This window comes from Myodes glareolus, chromosome 7, assembly GCF_982192425.1.
Source record: "Myodes glareolus chromosome 7, mMyoGla1.1, whole genome shotgun sequence".
NCBI lineage: Eukaryota > Metazoa > Chordata > Mammalia > Rodentia > Cricetidae > Myodes > Myodes glareolus.
The window spans coordinates 5,866,854-5,882,515 of NC_142032.1; the positions used below are offsets into that span (position 1 = coordinate 5,866,854).

Sequence of the window (15,662 nt, forward strand, 5' to 3'; positions counted from 1 at the left end):
AGACCAAGGACTCCCTTTTTTCCCACATCTTTCTTGCAGCCTTGTTTCCCCTAAATTGCATTTTTTTTTCTAAACAACTGCTTCAGAACCATCTCTAGCTTCCCCCTGAACCAGGGAGGATGCATCCTCTCAACAGACTCCCACAAGTCTAGCTTCTAACCCAAAACACAGAGCAGTGTGGGGAAGGAAGACTCGGGAAATTTCCTCGTGACAATCGCTGTGGTACCATCACGGGGGAGGAATAGCTTGTCACACAGACCATACTCAAAGCTAATCTCCAGAAAAACATTTTTTTAAAGAACTGGCAAATACAAGTTTTCATCATCAAAAGAAAAAGAAAAAGAGAGAGAGAGAGAGAGAGAGCATCTATTCTTTGCCCCCAAGAAAGGGGCGCCACTGAGGGACACACTCACCACGATGTGTGCGGGCGATGGTGAGCGGGCATCCTTGAGGGCTTGTCTGCTCTGGAGGCTTCCTGCTTGGACATCGAGCAGTGGCCATTTCATCTGCAGATACTGGGGATAAAGGGAAACAATTAATTCAGGGAAGCAGAGGAGGCGAGTTGGTTACCAAGAAATACACACTGTGCATTGTTTACTTCAGAAAGTGAAAAAGAAAGAAAAGAACAATCTAAAAACATGCAAAGGAAAAGGTATGAGTTAAGTTCAAATGCAGAAAATTAATGTCACTAACAAGCACAGTCTTGTCTTTGGAATGTAAGTTACGGGGTGGCTCTTGGAAAGGGGGTTCAATAGCACAACCTTCTTCAGAGGGAAGTGATGGAGGCCTGAGAGGGGCAGTGGAGGAAAGAAGGGTACACGGGAGAAAATAAGAGGCAAAGACAGAAAGCCAAAACAGAACCTCAGCCAGAAACGTCCTAGAAGACCCCCTAGACCAAGCTGCTCTTCCGGCAGCCTTCATCTTTAAAACAGCGTCATCCTTCCCTTCCTTTACACACAGAGGGTGCCCAGTCATGACCACACACGGCAAGACATGGACAACTGAAGTACTTCATGGCAGTAGACATATACCCAGGGCGCAGTGCGATTTACACAGTCATTTCAAAAGAACAGCGCAATTCTTCCATTTGGGCAGAATTAACGTGAGAGTAAAATAAATGAATGGGTCAATATATCCTATCCCTCCCCGAAGTTCTCCGGAGCAGGAGACAGCACAAAACCAGCTACTTCTGTTGAAATCGACAGAGCGGCGGTCCGAGGATGGCGCAGAATCAACTGGCCTAAGGCCTCTTTAGTTTTACAGATGGGGAAACTGAGGTGAAGTAGTTTGTTCTGCATGGAGATGCTCCGAGTCTCTTAAGGACGTGTGACTTTGTTGGGTCATCACAGTTTCGCAGAGAAAGCTGGGCACGGTTCTTGTAAGGACATCAGTGGCAGCCGTCACAATCCTAAATCTCCTGTGCATCAGTATTGCTTAGAGGGCACATAAAGAGCAGTCTTCCTCGTTCCAGAGATTTGAAGCAAAATGACTAGTCTTAATATTCATTTTATAGAAATGAATGCATGTGGAGGGGGCATCGTGGGCCACAGGAGGGGGTCAGAGAACAACTCGCGGCAGGCAGTCCGTTCTCTCCTTCCACCACGAGAGTGCGAAGGATCAAGCTCACGCCATGGGGCTTGGTGGCGAGTACCTTTGCCTACTCAGTTCCAGGACTGTGCAGTCAATGAACACACTATGGAAAATTGCTTTGTGTCCGTTGACCCTGCTGAGAATAAGGAGGCTCGCAACATGTCTGCCCTTGGGAAGCGCACACTGGTGAGGCAGGTAGGACACATACCGCTAGCTCAAAGCAGAATGTGGGCAGCCACGCCCAGGTAATGCCAAGGAAGATGGCAGAGTTTCTGGAACATTACTGTACCAAGTAGATGTGGCTATGCCATTAGTATTTCTGTAGAAAAACCAGGCAGCAAAAGACTGTCCAGAAAGAAACTTTGCTCAGACGCCTTGTGGGAACTGAGAGGTCAAAGGTATCTGCAAACAAGCGCATGTTGCTCAGAGAAATGCCTGTTTGGCAAACTAAAACCAAACGTGGTTACGCCTAAGGCGGGGTGATGGGGCCCATCAGCTGCCGTCTGCTTTTCCTGCCTAGATCCACGCGTGGTGGGTTCATCTTCTACAGCCTGAGACTTTTATCAAAAACCCTCTCTGGTGAAGCTTTATCCTGACAAGATCTTCCACCAAAGCTGTTTCTACCGATCTCTAGCTGCCATTTATCAAAGGGGTTGCCGTATCTGTGACAGAAAAATAGATCTGCCCGAATATTGAAGGAAATTAGGATTCCAGGCATTGAATCCTAGCAAGACCCTCCCATTCATCTTTATAACCAAACCACTTCCAAACTGGAGCCAGGATAACCTTAAGTTTAAAACCACTGAAGACAGAATTCCCAAGGTATCCTCAGCCCTGACTCCGAGCCAGGAGGCTCTGGGAAGCTATTCTGCCCTTTCTCACCCTGACTTCTTCCCATTCACACTTGCCACATAACTACAGGGGCTGCCTCGGTCAAAACCACTCAATAGAGTCATTTCCTTGAGGCCAACCAAAAATGAACACTGGCCAGCACGACCTCTCCATCTCACAAGAACCCACAGAAGAAACTGCAAGGCCGAACAGACACACCCACACCTCCCGCTACGGTCCAACGGGAGGGTTTGATGAGTGGAGGCGTTTTCATGTCTGACCATCTGTAAAGGAGATCTGATTGCTTCCTGATGCCAGCTCTATTGAATTAGAACATGTAGGCTTGGTTTAAGGTGACAGGCTAGCCCTGAGGAACCCACGCAAGAACTGTCACACTCAGAATGCACTATCAACACAGAGACTTCTAATTCTTAGCACACATAAAAGCGTCATTGTGTTCCAATCTCCATAGGCTACCTTGCACCGCATATTTTTATGAGCCTACATTTCAGCGTTCTGAGCCTACAATACACATAATTTTCAATTATGTCAGGGCAGCTCAGGCCCGCTGCCTATATAACATTACTGGTTGGAGGAAATGAGAGTCACCCCTGCTGCCCAGAGAGAGTTAACCAAATCCAGATGGTGGAGGACAGCCCAAGGCCCTGCCGACTGGCAGGGACTCCTCAATGACAGCCTCAAATGCTCCTTTTGGGTGCAACTTGATACCACTGAACAGCCAGGCACCCACAAATCCATGCTCACTTCTAGAGTCTTAACCAGCATGCTGAATGGCGGGGTTCCTTTTGGGAAAGCAAACATTTATGTTGAGATTTTTATTTTAAAGGAAGACATTCACTTCCTCCCAAAGTGATGCTCCCCAGTTCCTTCGTCTGATTAATAGGGAAAATAAATACATAAAGGGAAGAAGAAGGAAATTAGGTACAATTATAGCCTAAAGGAAAATGTCTTCCTTCCTGGAGACATGAAGCCGTGAGAAATTCTATTCTGCTCTCCTAAAGGGAGACGTGCAATGGAGACTCGCAGAAGAGCTGAGCCGTCTCTCTTGCCCAAGCTCCGCCGCAGGTTTATATCCTTCAGGGGGAAAGTATCTCCACCATCCTAGAATAAAAACAACACTAGGCTCCTGCGCGCTTCCTCTCGAGCTGCTCCACATGGAAATCATGAATTGCCTACAAAAACATTAAACTTTTCAACAAACGGCAATCAAACGGGGCTGAGGGAATTCCTACATTGAGAACTGTTGAAACGGGTCTGCTCAGCTTTCATTTAGTCAAAAAAATAATAAAAATAATAATGCTAATAAGGCCATCTTGGCTTAAGCATTTCATCTTTTGTTTAATAATAATGGTCTGATTTTGCCCCATTAGGCACTCCTCCAAATCATATTTTATGCTGTGGCTCTAAGAGCTAAAGCCTAAGTTTAGGACCTGTGCGCAAAGGCTCACGGGATATATACAAGGCCAAGGGTGGACCTGTGCACAAAGGCTCACAGGATATATACAAGGCCAAGGGTGGACCTGTGCGCAAAGGCTCACGGGATATATACAAGGCCAAGGGTGGACCTGTGCACAAAGGCTCACGGGATATATACAAGGCCAAGGGTGGACCTGTGGGCAAAGGCTCATGGGATATATACGATGCCAAGGGTGGACCTGTGAGCAAAGGCTCATGGGATATATACAATGCCAAGAATCTGCAAGGAGTCAGAGCTCAAGATCCTGCTGACTCTCAACAAAAAGGAAGAGCCAGGGAGATGACTCAGTCAGTAATGCACTTGTCATTCAAGCGTGAAGACTTGAGTTCAGACCCAGGATGCACCTGTAAAATCAGTGTGGAGAGGTAGGGGAAGAAGGACACTCCTCTACCTGCACCCCAGGTCGCAGTGGCCGAACAGTCTAACCAAATGCTGGAACCGCAAGTTCGGTCTGAGATCTTGTCTCAAAATGACAGCAACAATATGGATAGTGATTGAAGGAGAAATTAAAGTTCAGTGCTAACCTACACACACACATGCACACGAGATTAGAAGCATCTCTAATTTTCTTCTTTCTTCCACTTCCTCCAATAAAAGGAAATAAACAGAAGCTAACAGAAAAGAGCTTACAAACAGACTCTTTCAGAGCGCCGGCCCCTCATGGGACCAGCCGGCCAGAGTCTGCCCCCACAGGTCACCCGCATCAACTAGGACCCCAACCGTCAGAACCTGCTACTTCATAGCTGCTGCTGAGACCCGGGTGCACGTTCCTAAGCAAACAGAAGGACTCAAAGCACAATGACAATGATGATAAAGTTGCCTGGAAAGTTCACATCCTTAATTAAACACCAGCAAGGCTTCCCAGCACTTCCTTTCATTTACCGGTCGGTCCCACAGATGGATAGGCGAGCGGAGACTGTCCCCACCCCCTTATTTATTCAGGGCGGGGCTCATCAGATAGTGAATGTCTCAGGCTCTGTGGTCCATGACCATGCACACCATTGTTACTTGAAAGCAGCTCCAGGCAAAGCATGGATGTTTTGTGTTAGGCTGTGTCATGTTGTGTTGTGTTAGTTATGTTGTGTTAGGTTATATTATGTTATGTTATGGCCCATGCACTCCAATAAACTGTATTTAAAGGACACTGGTATCTGAACTGGTATCTATCCCTGTACCTAGGGATACTATTCTTCTCACGCTTTTTTTTTTCTTTTTAGATTCATTTTATTTTTTAATTGTATGCATATGTGTGAGTCTGTGGGGGATAAGGGCACGCGAGTACGGGCACAGAGGTCAGAAGACGCCCCTCAGACGCTGGAATCTGAGCCGCACGCCGTGGATACCAGGCCCCTAGAAGACGTCTCTTGATTTCTTGAATCATTTAAAAATAATAAAACTCAAAAATAAGAAATTAATTCACTAATTAAAGCCGTGTTATTCTTCTTCACTTTCAAGCCATCTGAACACAGATGCAAGCCAATCACGAGCTACGTGGGCATTGGTCCGGACATCCAAATACCACCATGTAAGAAAGTGTGTTCCATAGCTCAAAGGCAACATTTTGGACTGAGATGTCACTGGCACACTCATGTTTTAAGGATTATAAAGGGACCTGAGCTGGATGTTGTGTGTGGCTCACACCTTGAATTGCAGGTGGACTTCGGGAATCCGAGGCCTGTCTGGTCTACACAGCAAGTTCCGGTAGAGCCAGAGATACATAGTGAGGGTCTCTGTCAGACAAAACAAAACAACAGCAAAAATCTGGCCTCTGTCCAAGGCCCGCAGTCACACACAGACCACCATTCCAAAGCCTCCTCTACGGTCAAGATGGAAGTCCTAGAAATCACTGAGCAGCTCTGACTGGGAAGCGTTCGTCACTCCCCAGAGGCAGTGTATCATGTAACATCAGATCAGATCATCCCCAAGAGAGCAACAGGTGGGCTGTCCTCAGGGCACAAGAAATGAGCTCAGAGCTTTGAGAGCAACTGTCTACTTCCTGTCTCCAGAACTTTCCCTTAAGACAAGGCTGGAATGAAGGCCCCATGGTTCCCACTCCTCTGTTCTCCACCAACAGATCCACAGATGCCAACACTCACGGGCTTGCACAAAAGACAATGTTCGAGGTAGTTAGCGGGACAGTGAAAAAATACTTTGTTCAGGGAAAACGAAGCTTGGGGTTAGGGAGGGAGGTGGCTCCATCTGGTAAAGTAGCAGCTTTGCAAACGCAAGGGTCTGGATTCGCTGCCAGGAGCTGGCATAGCAGGCACAGCACGGTGACCAGCACTTACAATCCCATGTGAGGAGCGAGGCATTGGGTCCCTGAGGTAGTGGACCAACCAGCCTGGCCTATGTAGTAAGTTCTAGGCCAGTAAGAGACCCTGACTAAAAGAAGGTGGATGGGTCCTGAGGAGCAAAATCCGAATGTGACTTCTTGCCTCCCTCCATGAGCACTGCACACACGAACACAGAAGCACACACAAGATAAGGAGAGCGAAACTGGCTCTTCCAGAAAATAAAGGTCCAGAGTCAGCAGTCAGCCCAGATAATTAGCAAAAAAAAAAACACCAAGTGACAGCCGCCTCTTTTCAACTCAAGCCGATTCTGACTAGGAAAATCTATTTCTCACGAAATCTAATTAGTTTGGATCCATCTTCACAGTGGCCCCTCAATGGATCCCCACTGACAAGATCTCCTAGTGCACTGGTGCCAGGAAGCTGTAAATGTCTTGTTTCTAATGAAATGTCAGACATGTCCCAAAGGGAGGGAAGGGTCACCCATGGTCCACCATGTCCAAAATCATGAAGTCCTCCCTTCAAAGCAGCATGGGCCAGATGCTGATTCCCCTGCCAATAGGCAACACAGGACAGAAAGAAATGTGACTACATGCCAAACCTTACTAAAGAAAACACCACCAGAAGCTACTTAGCTCAAAGAAGAAAGTACCAGAAATAAGCAAACAGGCTGTTGGAGTACCTTCTCAATAGCAATCATCTCTGGATCTCTTCAGGAGGTCAGGTTGTAAGGAAGAACATAGACACACACACACTCACTTGTACTCACGTACACACACACACACTCACACACACACTCAAACACAGGCACACATAGCTCACATACACCACAGATATACACACACACTCTCACACACAGGCACACACAACTCACACAGACACACACACACACACACACACACACACACACACACACTTCTCAAGAGTAGACCTGGCTGACCCTTTCTGATCCTTCTTCGCTTCTTGGGAACGGGAAAGAAAACAATCCAGCCCCTCCCCTAAAAAGAAGCAGGGTTTTTCCTGCTAAGCAAGACATCTCAACTTATCCATAATGGTAAAAATGCAAAAAGCTGTGATAAAATGAAGTTTGTACAATGTTCTGTCTACAACAGAAAGTTAATATCCGTCAACTATATTGACACTGAAAATACATGGAATGTTCCAGAAGGCCCTTCGGAGCCTTCTAGGCTCTCACTGTAAGGCCTGTTAGGCCAGTGCTTCCACAGCTGCAGAAGGTACAGGACAGTGGTTCTCACCCTCCTAATTCTTCCACCTTTAACACAGCTCCTCATTTGTGGAACTTGTGACTCTCAACCATAAAGTTACTTTGTTGCTACTTCATAACCAACTCTGCTACTGTTATGAATTATAATGTAACTATGTGATATGCTGAGGAGTCAAGACCCACAGATTGAGAACCAGTGGTACAGGCGCTTACAAACTCCAGAGCTGGACCTATTGCAGACAATCCACAGTGGTTCTCTCTTTAAAGGTCTTATTATCTATAAAGCATAACGCGATGCAGGCATCTGTGATTTCCGGTTTGAAATTCAGAATGATGAGCACACACTCTGGACCCAACAAGGAGAAGTCACCCCAGCCTGAAGCTGATTGTTCTCTGAAGTCAACCAAGGAATGGAGCCACGAGGGCTGGTGAGATGGTAGCATTTGGTGGCTTTGGTTTTGTTCATTATGTAATAAAACCCAACACAGCAGGAACTCAAAGACTTTCTCTTAAAAGCACCATACCACTTCTCACAGAAAATGACCAAGAGAAAAGCTACGTGCAGATGCTAGGGTCCAACAGATTAGCCTTTGTTTTCATGCGTCATTCATTTTACAGAAGGTAAATGAAATCCTGTGGCTGGTTTCCGTACAGCAGCAGAACAGTTCTCAGTAACGCTCACAGCTGAGATACCTCGGCAGTCACCGCTACATCAAGACTAACCCTATGAAAGAAAGGGGAAGCGGATGTAGAACTAACTAGCATTTGTACAAGAAGGAAACTCTGGCCAATCAGATGGGACTCAGCTTACTACAAGACACAAGGCTGGTCACATGGCAGACAGGGACACAGGGCTTCAGGCCACCATCTTTCTCTGCTCCATCCAGGCTCATCTCCTAACTTCCCTCTGCCTTCCCTGCTCTTCTACAAGGTGTCTATGCCCACCAAGCTCCAACCAGAGAAAAGAGCCACGAATGCTAAGCCAATGTTTCAAGTACCCAAATCCCTGACCCAGCTTAGAGGACATGAGCTCTCCCAGGTCATGATCTTCAGCCTCCAGACAGAGCCACAGGAGTCGTTTCCTGAGACCCCCAACTACTGATTAACTGGCCTTTTGCCTGTGAGTCCCTGCAGGAACCTCCCATGAACAGGCAGACCAGAGAAGGGTCACCTTTAGGCAGAAAACACTTACAATGTCTCATTTTAAAATCAACCAACTGCAGCCACCACAGTTTTTATTTTATAGAAAGGCCAAGAACAGTTAATTGGAATGTCTGACTTATCACCTGTGCCTCCACAACATGCCAAGAGAGACACAGGCCATCTGCAGACAGAAAAATCAACCAGAAGACACAGAGAAGTCTAGGGAGCAAACGTGGGCACTGCAGGAGCTAAGCAGTGTGCTGGCTGTCTGAGCTAAAAGGCACCACGCCTTTCAGCTTTTAGAATACTAATACCAGATAACTGCAGTGGGCATGCTCACAAAACAGAATATCATCCAATGAGAAAGTCAGCATATTGATGCAAGCTACACCCTGGGCGCTCCTGCATACCTTCTATGCAATTCTAAAGTAGGCAGACAAAAAGGCAGGGCAGAGGGGAATGGGACAACACACATGTATTCTTCTATTTACAGAAAACACGCAGGAACTGAGGAGAAAGGGGTGGGGGAATGCCAGCTAGGGAAAATGGGCATTCTTTATGAAGGATCAAATCTCCCAGAAATAGAGTACCAGTGACCCTGTAAAAATGACCCTGTAGACATTCTACAAACCAATGAATCGTGTCCTTTACTTTTTTAAGATTTATATCCCCCCCCTACCGTGTGTGTGTGTGTGCGTGTGTGTGCAGGTGTATAAAGGCATCCACAGAGTCCAGAAGAGGGCACCTGATTCTCTGGAGCCCAAGTTACAGGTGGTTGTACGCTAAGTGTCACAGGTGGTAGGAATCAAACTCTGGTCTCCCACAAGGGCAGCGATGACTCCTGTATGCTCAGCCATCTCACCAATCCTGACTGTGGGCTTTAAATAGATACATTTTAAGGTATGGGAATAATATCTCAATTTTAAAGTAATTGTTTTAAGAGAAGGTGTCTGGTGGTTTGATGCTGTGTCTCATCACCACAGTCAGGAGACACAGGGGGGAGGGAAGAACACGCACCGCCTCCAAGCCACACCATATCAGTGATGGGACAGAGAAAGGGGAAGCTGCTTTTAAATGGGACTGTGGTCTGCTGGGTCTCTGCGGGGAGAGTCACAAAGGCAAGACCCGCAGGGCTCAGTCCGCCCTGAATGAAAGGTGCTGTTGGGGAGGAATGGAGGAGCAAGGCGGAAGGGCACGCGCAGAAAGGCACACCATGCACAAGGGCACACATCAGAAGGGCACACAGCTAAATGCCTGGAGAAATGGCCAAGTCAACAGACCAAGTGTCTGTCAGACATGCACCAGCTTCCTCCCAGATACGATGGGCCGGCAAGATGGCCCTGTGGATTAAAACACTGCTACCACGCCTGACCACCTGGGTTTGACCCCAGGACCCACACAGAAAGTGAGACCTCTCTACCACAGCTGTCCCCCAGTCTCACACACTCATCATGGTAGGCATGCACACAGTCAATCAATCCATGTAAAAATTAAAAAACAAAAATAAACTTAAAAAGATAAACTATAGAAATGAAATAAAGGGGGAAAATTACACAGTGGAGACAGTTAATATTTAGAATTTTTTGTCCAACTATTCAGGGGATTTAAAACGACAGGTCTCTCAAGGAGACAAGGGACCTGAGAGGTACAGGGACGGAGTGATGGGGGCTTGCTCTTCTGAGAAGATAATTTTAAATTTTAAGTCATTCAGTTGCTGATTTTGTTTAATCAAAACTTTTATCAATTCCTTTATTTCTGTGTCTTGGGGCACTCAAGGCTCAGACTTCCCCAAGCAGAGTCTCGTTCCCCATACCGTAACTCCCCCATCCGCCATGACAGAAGACAGCCCCAAACTGGCAGTGGGAGAATGAAGTGGCTCACTTCGGCCAGCCAGCACAGGAAACAAATACAAGGCAACCGGGCTGGAATTTAGGGTTCCAGCTGAAATCGCAACCCTAAATGTATTCCCTTTGCACTTTTCCCCCTTGTCACATCTGAAAGGGGTCAGTGGCTCCAAGGAGGTCTCCCCTTCCCAACATTTATTGTCGGTTTCTAGCTGTGACAGGCTTGTAGCAAGGATGCTTCCTAACCCTACACCCAGGGAGCCGGGGGTCAGCAGCGCCTCTGGTTAATTTTGCACTGGGAAGAAAGATCCCCGGGTCCCGGGTAGAGATGTCTGACCTTCTGCAGGCCCCCGACCCCCCGCCTGCTCATCTCTGCTGCCTCAGCCAGAGCAGCCTGCCACTCAAGTATCATCTTGCTGTAACAAATTACTCCTAACCCAGGATTACTGCGCTTTCCAAATCCCTCCTAGAGAGCAAGGAAATAAACATTCTCTCCCAGGACTCTGGCCCAGTTGTTCCCCTGGTTAGTAATCCCTAGCTCTATTTGCTTCTCCTGCGAGCTTCATCTGGGAGGTCTACCAGGTCAGCTAGGCCATCCTGACCCGCTCTGCTCTCACGGGCACGCTGAATGTCTCAATTGTCCACCAGACACAGTCAAGGATGAAGGCGGGCTTTCTGTCCCCAGACACCGCTCAGGATGGTTCTCTCTGCCCACACATTTCGATCTGCCTACAGACAGACTGCCCCAATTCCAGTCACCCCAAATTCCTTCCTAGCAGTCCACAAGGATGAGCCCCCATCCAGCTGCTCTGTGCAGGCTAACACCCCGTGCCTAAGGAGCAGGGCTATGCCCCAGGGGTGACAGAGCGTCTGGGGGCGGGCGTAATGGGGTAATCGGGCAGAGGAAAGGACTGGGTTGCAGGCTGCATTCAGAAGTGCCCTTGGGGCCCTGGCCTGTGGCTTCCCTTCATAAACTAGCAGGAGATATTTCGAGCACAATAAGCTCATTGGGAAAAGGAAATACAGTTCTGCTCACTTCCAAGTCGCCTCTGAAACACTGGGAGATTCCGGGCACTTCAGACACACAGGGTTGTTGAGGATTTTTTAATTGTATACACAGCCGGGCCAGTATACGGTGAGGAGCAAAGGGCAGAACAATGGATCTTATAATCAAAGGGGGCAATAAGGAGATAAGGATCACAGGAGCTGCTCTAAGTGTGACTTTCAAAGAGGGGCAGCACATGGCTGACAGCAAGCTCCTTGACACATGATCAACAAGGAACACACATCACACGCCTGCCTCCCCAGAGAACAAACCCCAGCCGAAGACGAAGAAGAGCTGGCCCTAGGTCCAACTAGGAACTTGGAACCTGATCCAGAGTTCCAGGTTCGTGCTCATGTTTAGGCAGGGGCTGACCACTCTCTGCTCTTGGGGACACATGGTCTCTTTAGATCAACTTTTTCTCCTCCTTTAGGGTTTAGAACCCAGCTGGAGAAAGAGCAGTGACCATCAGAAGTTAACCACTTAGCTGACCACTATGTCCTCCGGACAGGCAGACTCCACTCCAGCAGCACCAAGAACGGTTCTCCCTCTCTCCTGGGGTCTTCACTATTTGCAGCAAGAGAATCTCCCAGGTTTTGGTTCATTTGTGATCCCAATCAGCCATGACTATAGAACCTGGTCCCGTGCACTTCCAGAACTCCCAGGAATCCAGCAAAGACAGAGAGGGGGACTCAGGCCAAAGAGGACTTGGCCTAAGATCTACCCTTTTAACCACACAACATGGCTCCTAGGCTTTCCTGGCCCAAACTACCACTGTCCCCTATGTGCACTGTGCACACGCACAACCTCTTCAGTGTACACACACACACACACACACACACACACACACACACACACACACCTTCTCTCTCCATCATGGAGCTGACTGACATAAGGTTCTGGAAGGATCAGGCTGAATAAAAAAAAAATCTAAGTTAAAATTTCTCTAGCATGGAGGCTACACCACAGCAGTGGTAGAAGGGCTTGCTGGGCCTGCATGAGGCCCTGAGTTCCACCTACAGCACTGAGGAATGGGGCAGGGCCAAGAGGGCGGGGTTTGCCTCCCTAATTCTGTCCTGGATGGCACAGAATGGTAGCTCATGCAGGCCCAGGGGTATCTGTCAGCTTCGGAGCCCTTGCCTGTAGCATGAGGGTAACATGAGTGGGTGGTAACCGGTAATTCAGAGTCAGGGAAGAGCAGCCGACCCACCAACTAGGCTCCATGAGGCATGAGCAAGGCTTACACATGTATGCTCATGAACACACGCTCATCGCTGGGAGGAAATATTCATCTGATATGCACACAGACTGTGCCCAGATGCCAGGCTGCCCAGGTGTGTGCCCGATTCACCAACTAGCCTTCTTGCCCACGAGCAAACGGGCAGGTCAGAAATTATTCCTTCCGTTGTTTCAAACAGATCTTACCTTCTCTCCTTCAGCTCAGAAATGAGTTTGGCCTTGAGAATTCAACACCAATTGTCTAACGTTCCCCAGTCACCCGAGTGGAGGCAGCACCACTCGGGTTATGAAGTTTAATGAAGTCCCAGCTGTAGAACAGGCAAGGACGGCCCAGTGCCTACTGGGCTACAAGTGAGCTAGCATCACCCAATCTAACGGACCTGCAGAGTGGCCTACTGCCGACATAGCACAGAGACTGTCATACTGACGCCAGTCGAGAGAAGTGCTGCCTCAGCAAATTCTCCTCAATGGCAATTTATGTGCTGCCTTAACACCTGTGTGCCCAGAACACCCCGGAGCCCAGTCCTCGTCACCACAGTGTCTCCCTGCTCCCACACCACTGAGCCATCCCCACCTTCCGCAGCTGGGTTAATTGGGCCCACTGCTAGGAACAGTACCTAAAGCTGGAGAATGAATCCAGGAGCTTGCAGGCACTCAGAGGCAGGTTCGACCCAAGTCGCCCGACTCCATCCACTCACGAGAAACACCGACTGAGTAGCTAATGCTGCCATTCGAAAGAGCTGGATTCTTTCAGAAAGGCCACTGAAGGTGACCATCCAAAGGCAGGTAAGCAGAGGTTTCCTTGTCAGTAAAATGAGAACACAAACAAGCAGCCATCTCTGGGGGATCTTGTAGAAATCAAAGGCTTGGCAAGGGGTCTGGTGCCTGGTGAGTGCTCCACAAATGCCAGCTATTATATTATTAGCTCGCTATTATATCTCAATTAATATAATCAGCATCATCCGAAAATCCCTTGAGCCACTGCAAGATGCTCAATCACCTAAGCAGTAAGTACCAGACAGATACACTGCACAGTGCCCCAAGGGGACAGAACACTTCCCTGGTTTAAAAAAAAAAAAAAAGTATCAAACACATTCTAGCTAACTAGCCTACAGCTCTCCCAGCCCCGTGCCATATCCGCTCACCCACCCAGACTTCTGATTAAGCGGGATGCTCCTCTTCGTCTGTTTGGGTTTTTCTCAGGTACCCCAAGTTCAGATGCAGGCCCAGCACTCCCGTTTTCTCACTGTCTTTCCTTCTGCAACTGTCCTGCACACTTAGAGATGTGGTACAAATGTTTGCAAAACCATCTGCGTTCTGGCTCATGTCCAGCACGCTCTGTACATGGCAAGTACGCAGGGCACAAGTAGGCACACAGGGGCACAAGCTGGCTCACAGTGCACTGGGTTCAACACAGCAGCAGCTGCTCACAGCCATGCAGAAACCATACCAACTCATCAACCCAGAGAGGTTCCGCAATGTGCAAGAAACAAAAAAGGGAAAAGGAAGGAAAACTCGCAAAGGAAACTTGTCCCTCTTCTCCCGGCCGTAGATCAAGGTTTTCTCTCCTTCATCTTTCCTCCAAGATGTCAATACGATTGAGAATCCAGGCTATTAGAAAGATTGTCTAAAGGAGGGCACACAATTAGGGAAGAAAATTTCAAAAAATCAAGGGGTACCCTGGCCTAGCTTGACACCATTAGGCATGAAAACAAGGGTCAACTATTTAGCACCCAGTGCACAACAGACTGCCAGCCCCTTTCAATCCAGAGCCTGGCATGGATTTCACCTGCATGGGCAATGGTTGCCAAGCATGGGGAATGTAAAATCCAGCCAAGGGCGACGGGGAAATGCCCAGAATGTATCCATGTGGGGATGTAGTTCGAAGTGTGGCTTACAGAGAGAAATCAGGGAAGCTCTGGTGTGACTTTCAGCCACCAGCAACTTCCTAAAAGAAGAGTTAGCCCCTGTGCCTTGATTTCCCTGCTATCACGTGGTGGATAACAGCTGCCCATCCTCTCATGGTCAGTGCTCGAGAATCAGCTCTCTCGGGTGCACTTGTCATCAACAGGCTGACATTTGCTACATTTGATGGGTTGGGTAATAAGGTCAATAAGACCTTTTAGTTCCCCTTGCCATCCAGCAGGGCAGTATGCCATCTGAAATCCATTCCCTAGGGAGCTGGGTGTGGTGGCGTGTGTCCTATAACCCTACCACACGGGAGGCTGAAGCAGAAGGGCCTGGAGTTCAGTGAGCCTGGGCTCCCATGAAGACTCCGTCAGAAGAAGCAGGAGTAGAGAGTGAAGATCCGGGTAGAAGGGGGTAGGGAAGAGAAGGGAGGGGAGGGTGGGGTTTATTTTCTAAGTGGCAGAAACCAAAAGGGAAACTGAGCGGTGGGAAAATGCAAAGCAAGGGAGCGGAAGGATTAGGACATCTGCAGTCTCGCTGTACGGGGCACCCTGGGACATCCTACCCAGTTTTCCCCCAGTGAACACTTCAGACTCAGGCAGGAGATAGCTCAAGTCGCCCAAAGTCTTGGGATTGGATGTGAGGGCCCTAAGGGCAGGTTCAGGCTCCTCTCACCGGGGCCCTGTAACAGCCTGGACTATCTCTTTAGGCCCGAGTCAACACTGAGCAAATGTGTGTCCATCCAGAGCCTGAGAGTCAGGTGGATGGCCAAGGCCGGTTCTTGCCCTACTTGCTATATGGCAGTGAGCAGAGACTCAATTTCCTTGAACTCTGCAATTATAAAATAATTTCTCCTCGGTAAGCAACAGTTATGGTAGAGCCTCGGGGTGGACTCAGTGTGGGTTCCCTTCTCTATGCTACGTGCCCTCCCCACCAGAAGAGTCTTGGTCACCACATCCATAAAACAGAGACAATGATGTCCCGCCCCCGAGGGCTGGAGGGAACACTAAAGGAGCTGAGGCCACTGAAAGCTATGTGGACCACATAAGCT

At 48.4% G+C, this 15,662-nt stretch overlaps 1 protein-coding gene across 47 annotated transcripts in view; it reads right to left on the bottom strand.

Annotated features, from left to right (window-relative positions):
• Nucleotides 1-15,662, bottom strand: part of Tcf7l2 (transcription factor 7 like 2) — a 190,313-nt gene that overhangs the window by 114,155 nt on the left and 60,496 nt on the right. For 46 of the 47 annotated variants that reach the window (XM_087907781.1, XM_087907775.1, XM_087907773.1 and 43 more), the window contains one exon: nucleotides 414-515. The exons of the other annotated variant lie outside the window; for it this stretch is intronic. In XM_087907781.1, coding sequence (XP_087763907.1) covers nucleotides 414-515 — 102 coding nt within the window. The remainder of the gene's footprint in view (nucleotides 1-413; nucleotides 516-15,662) is intronic. 47 annotated transcript variants of the gene reach the window in all.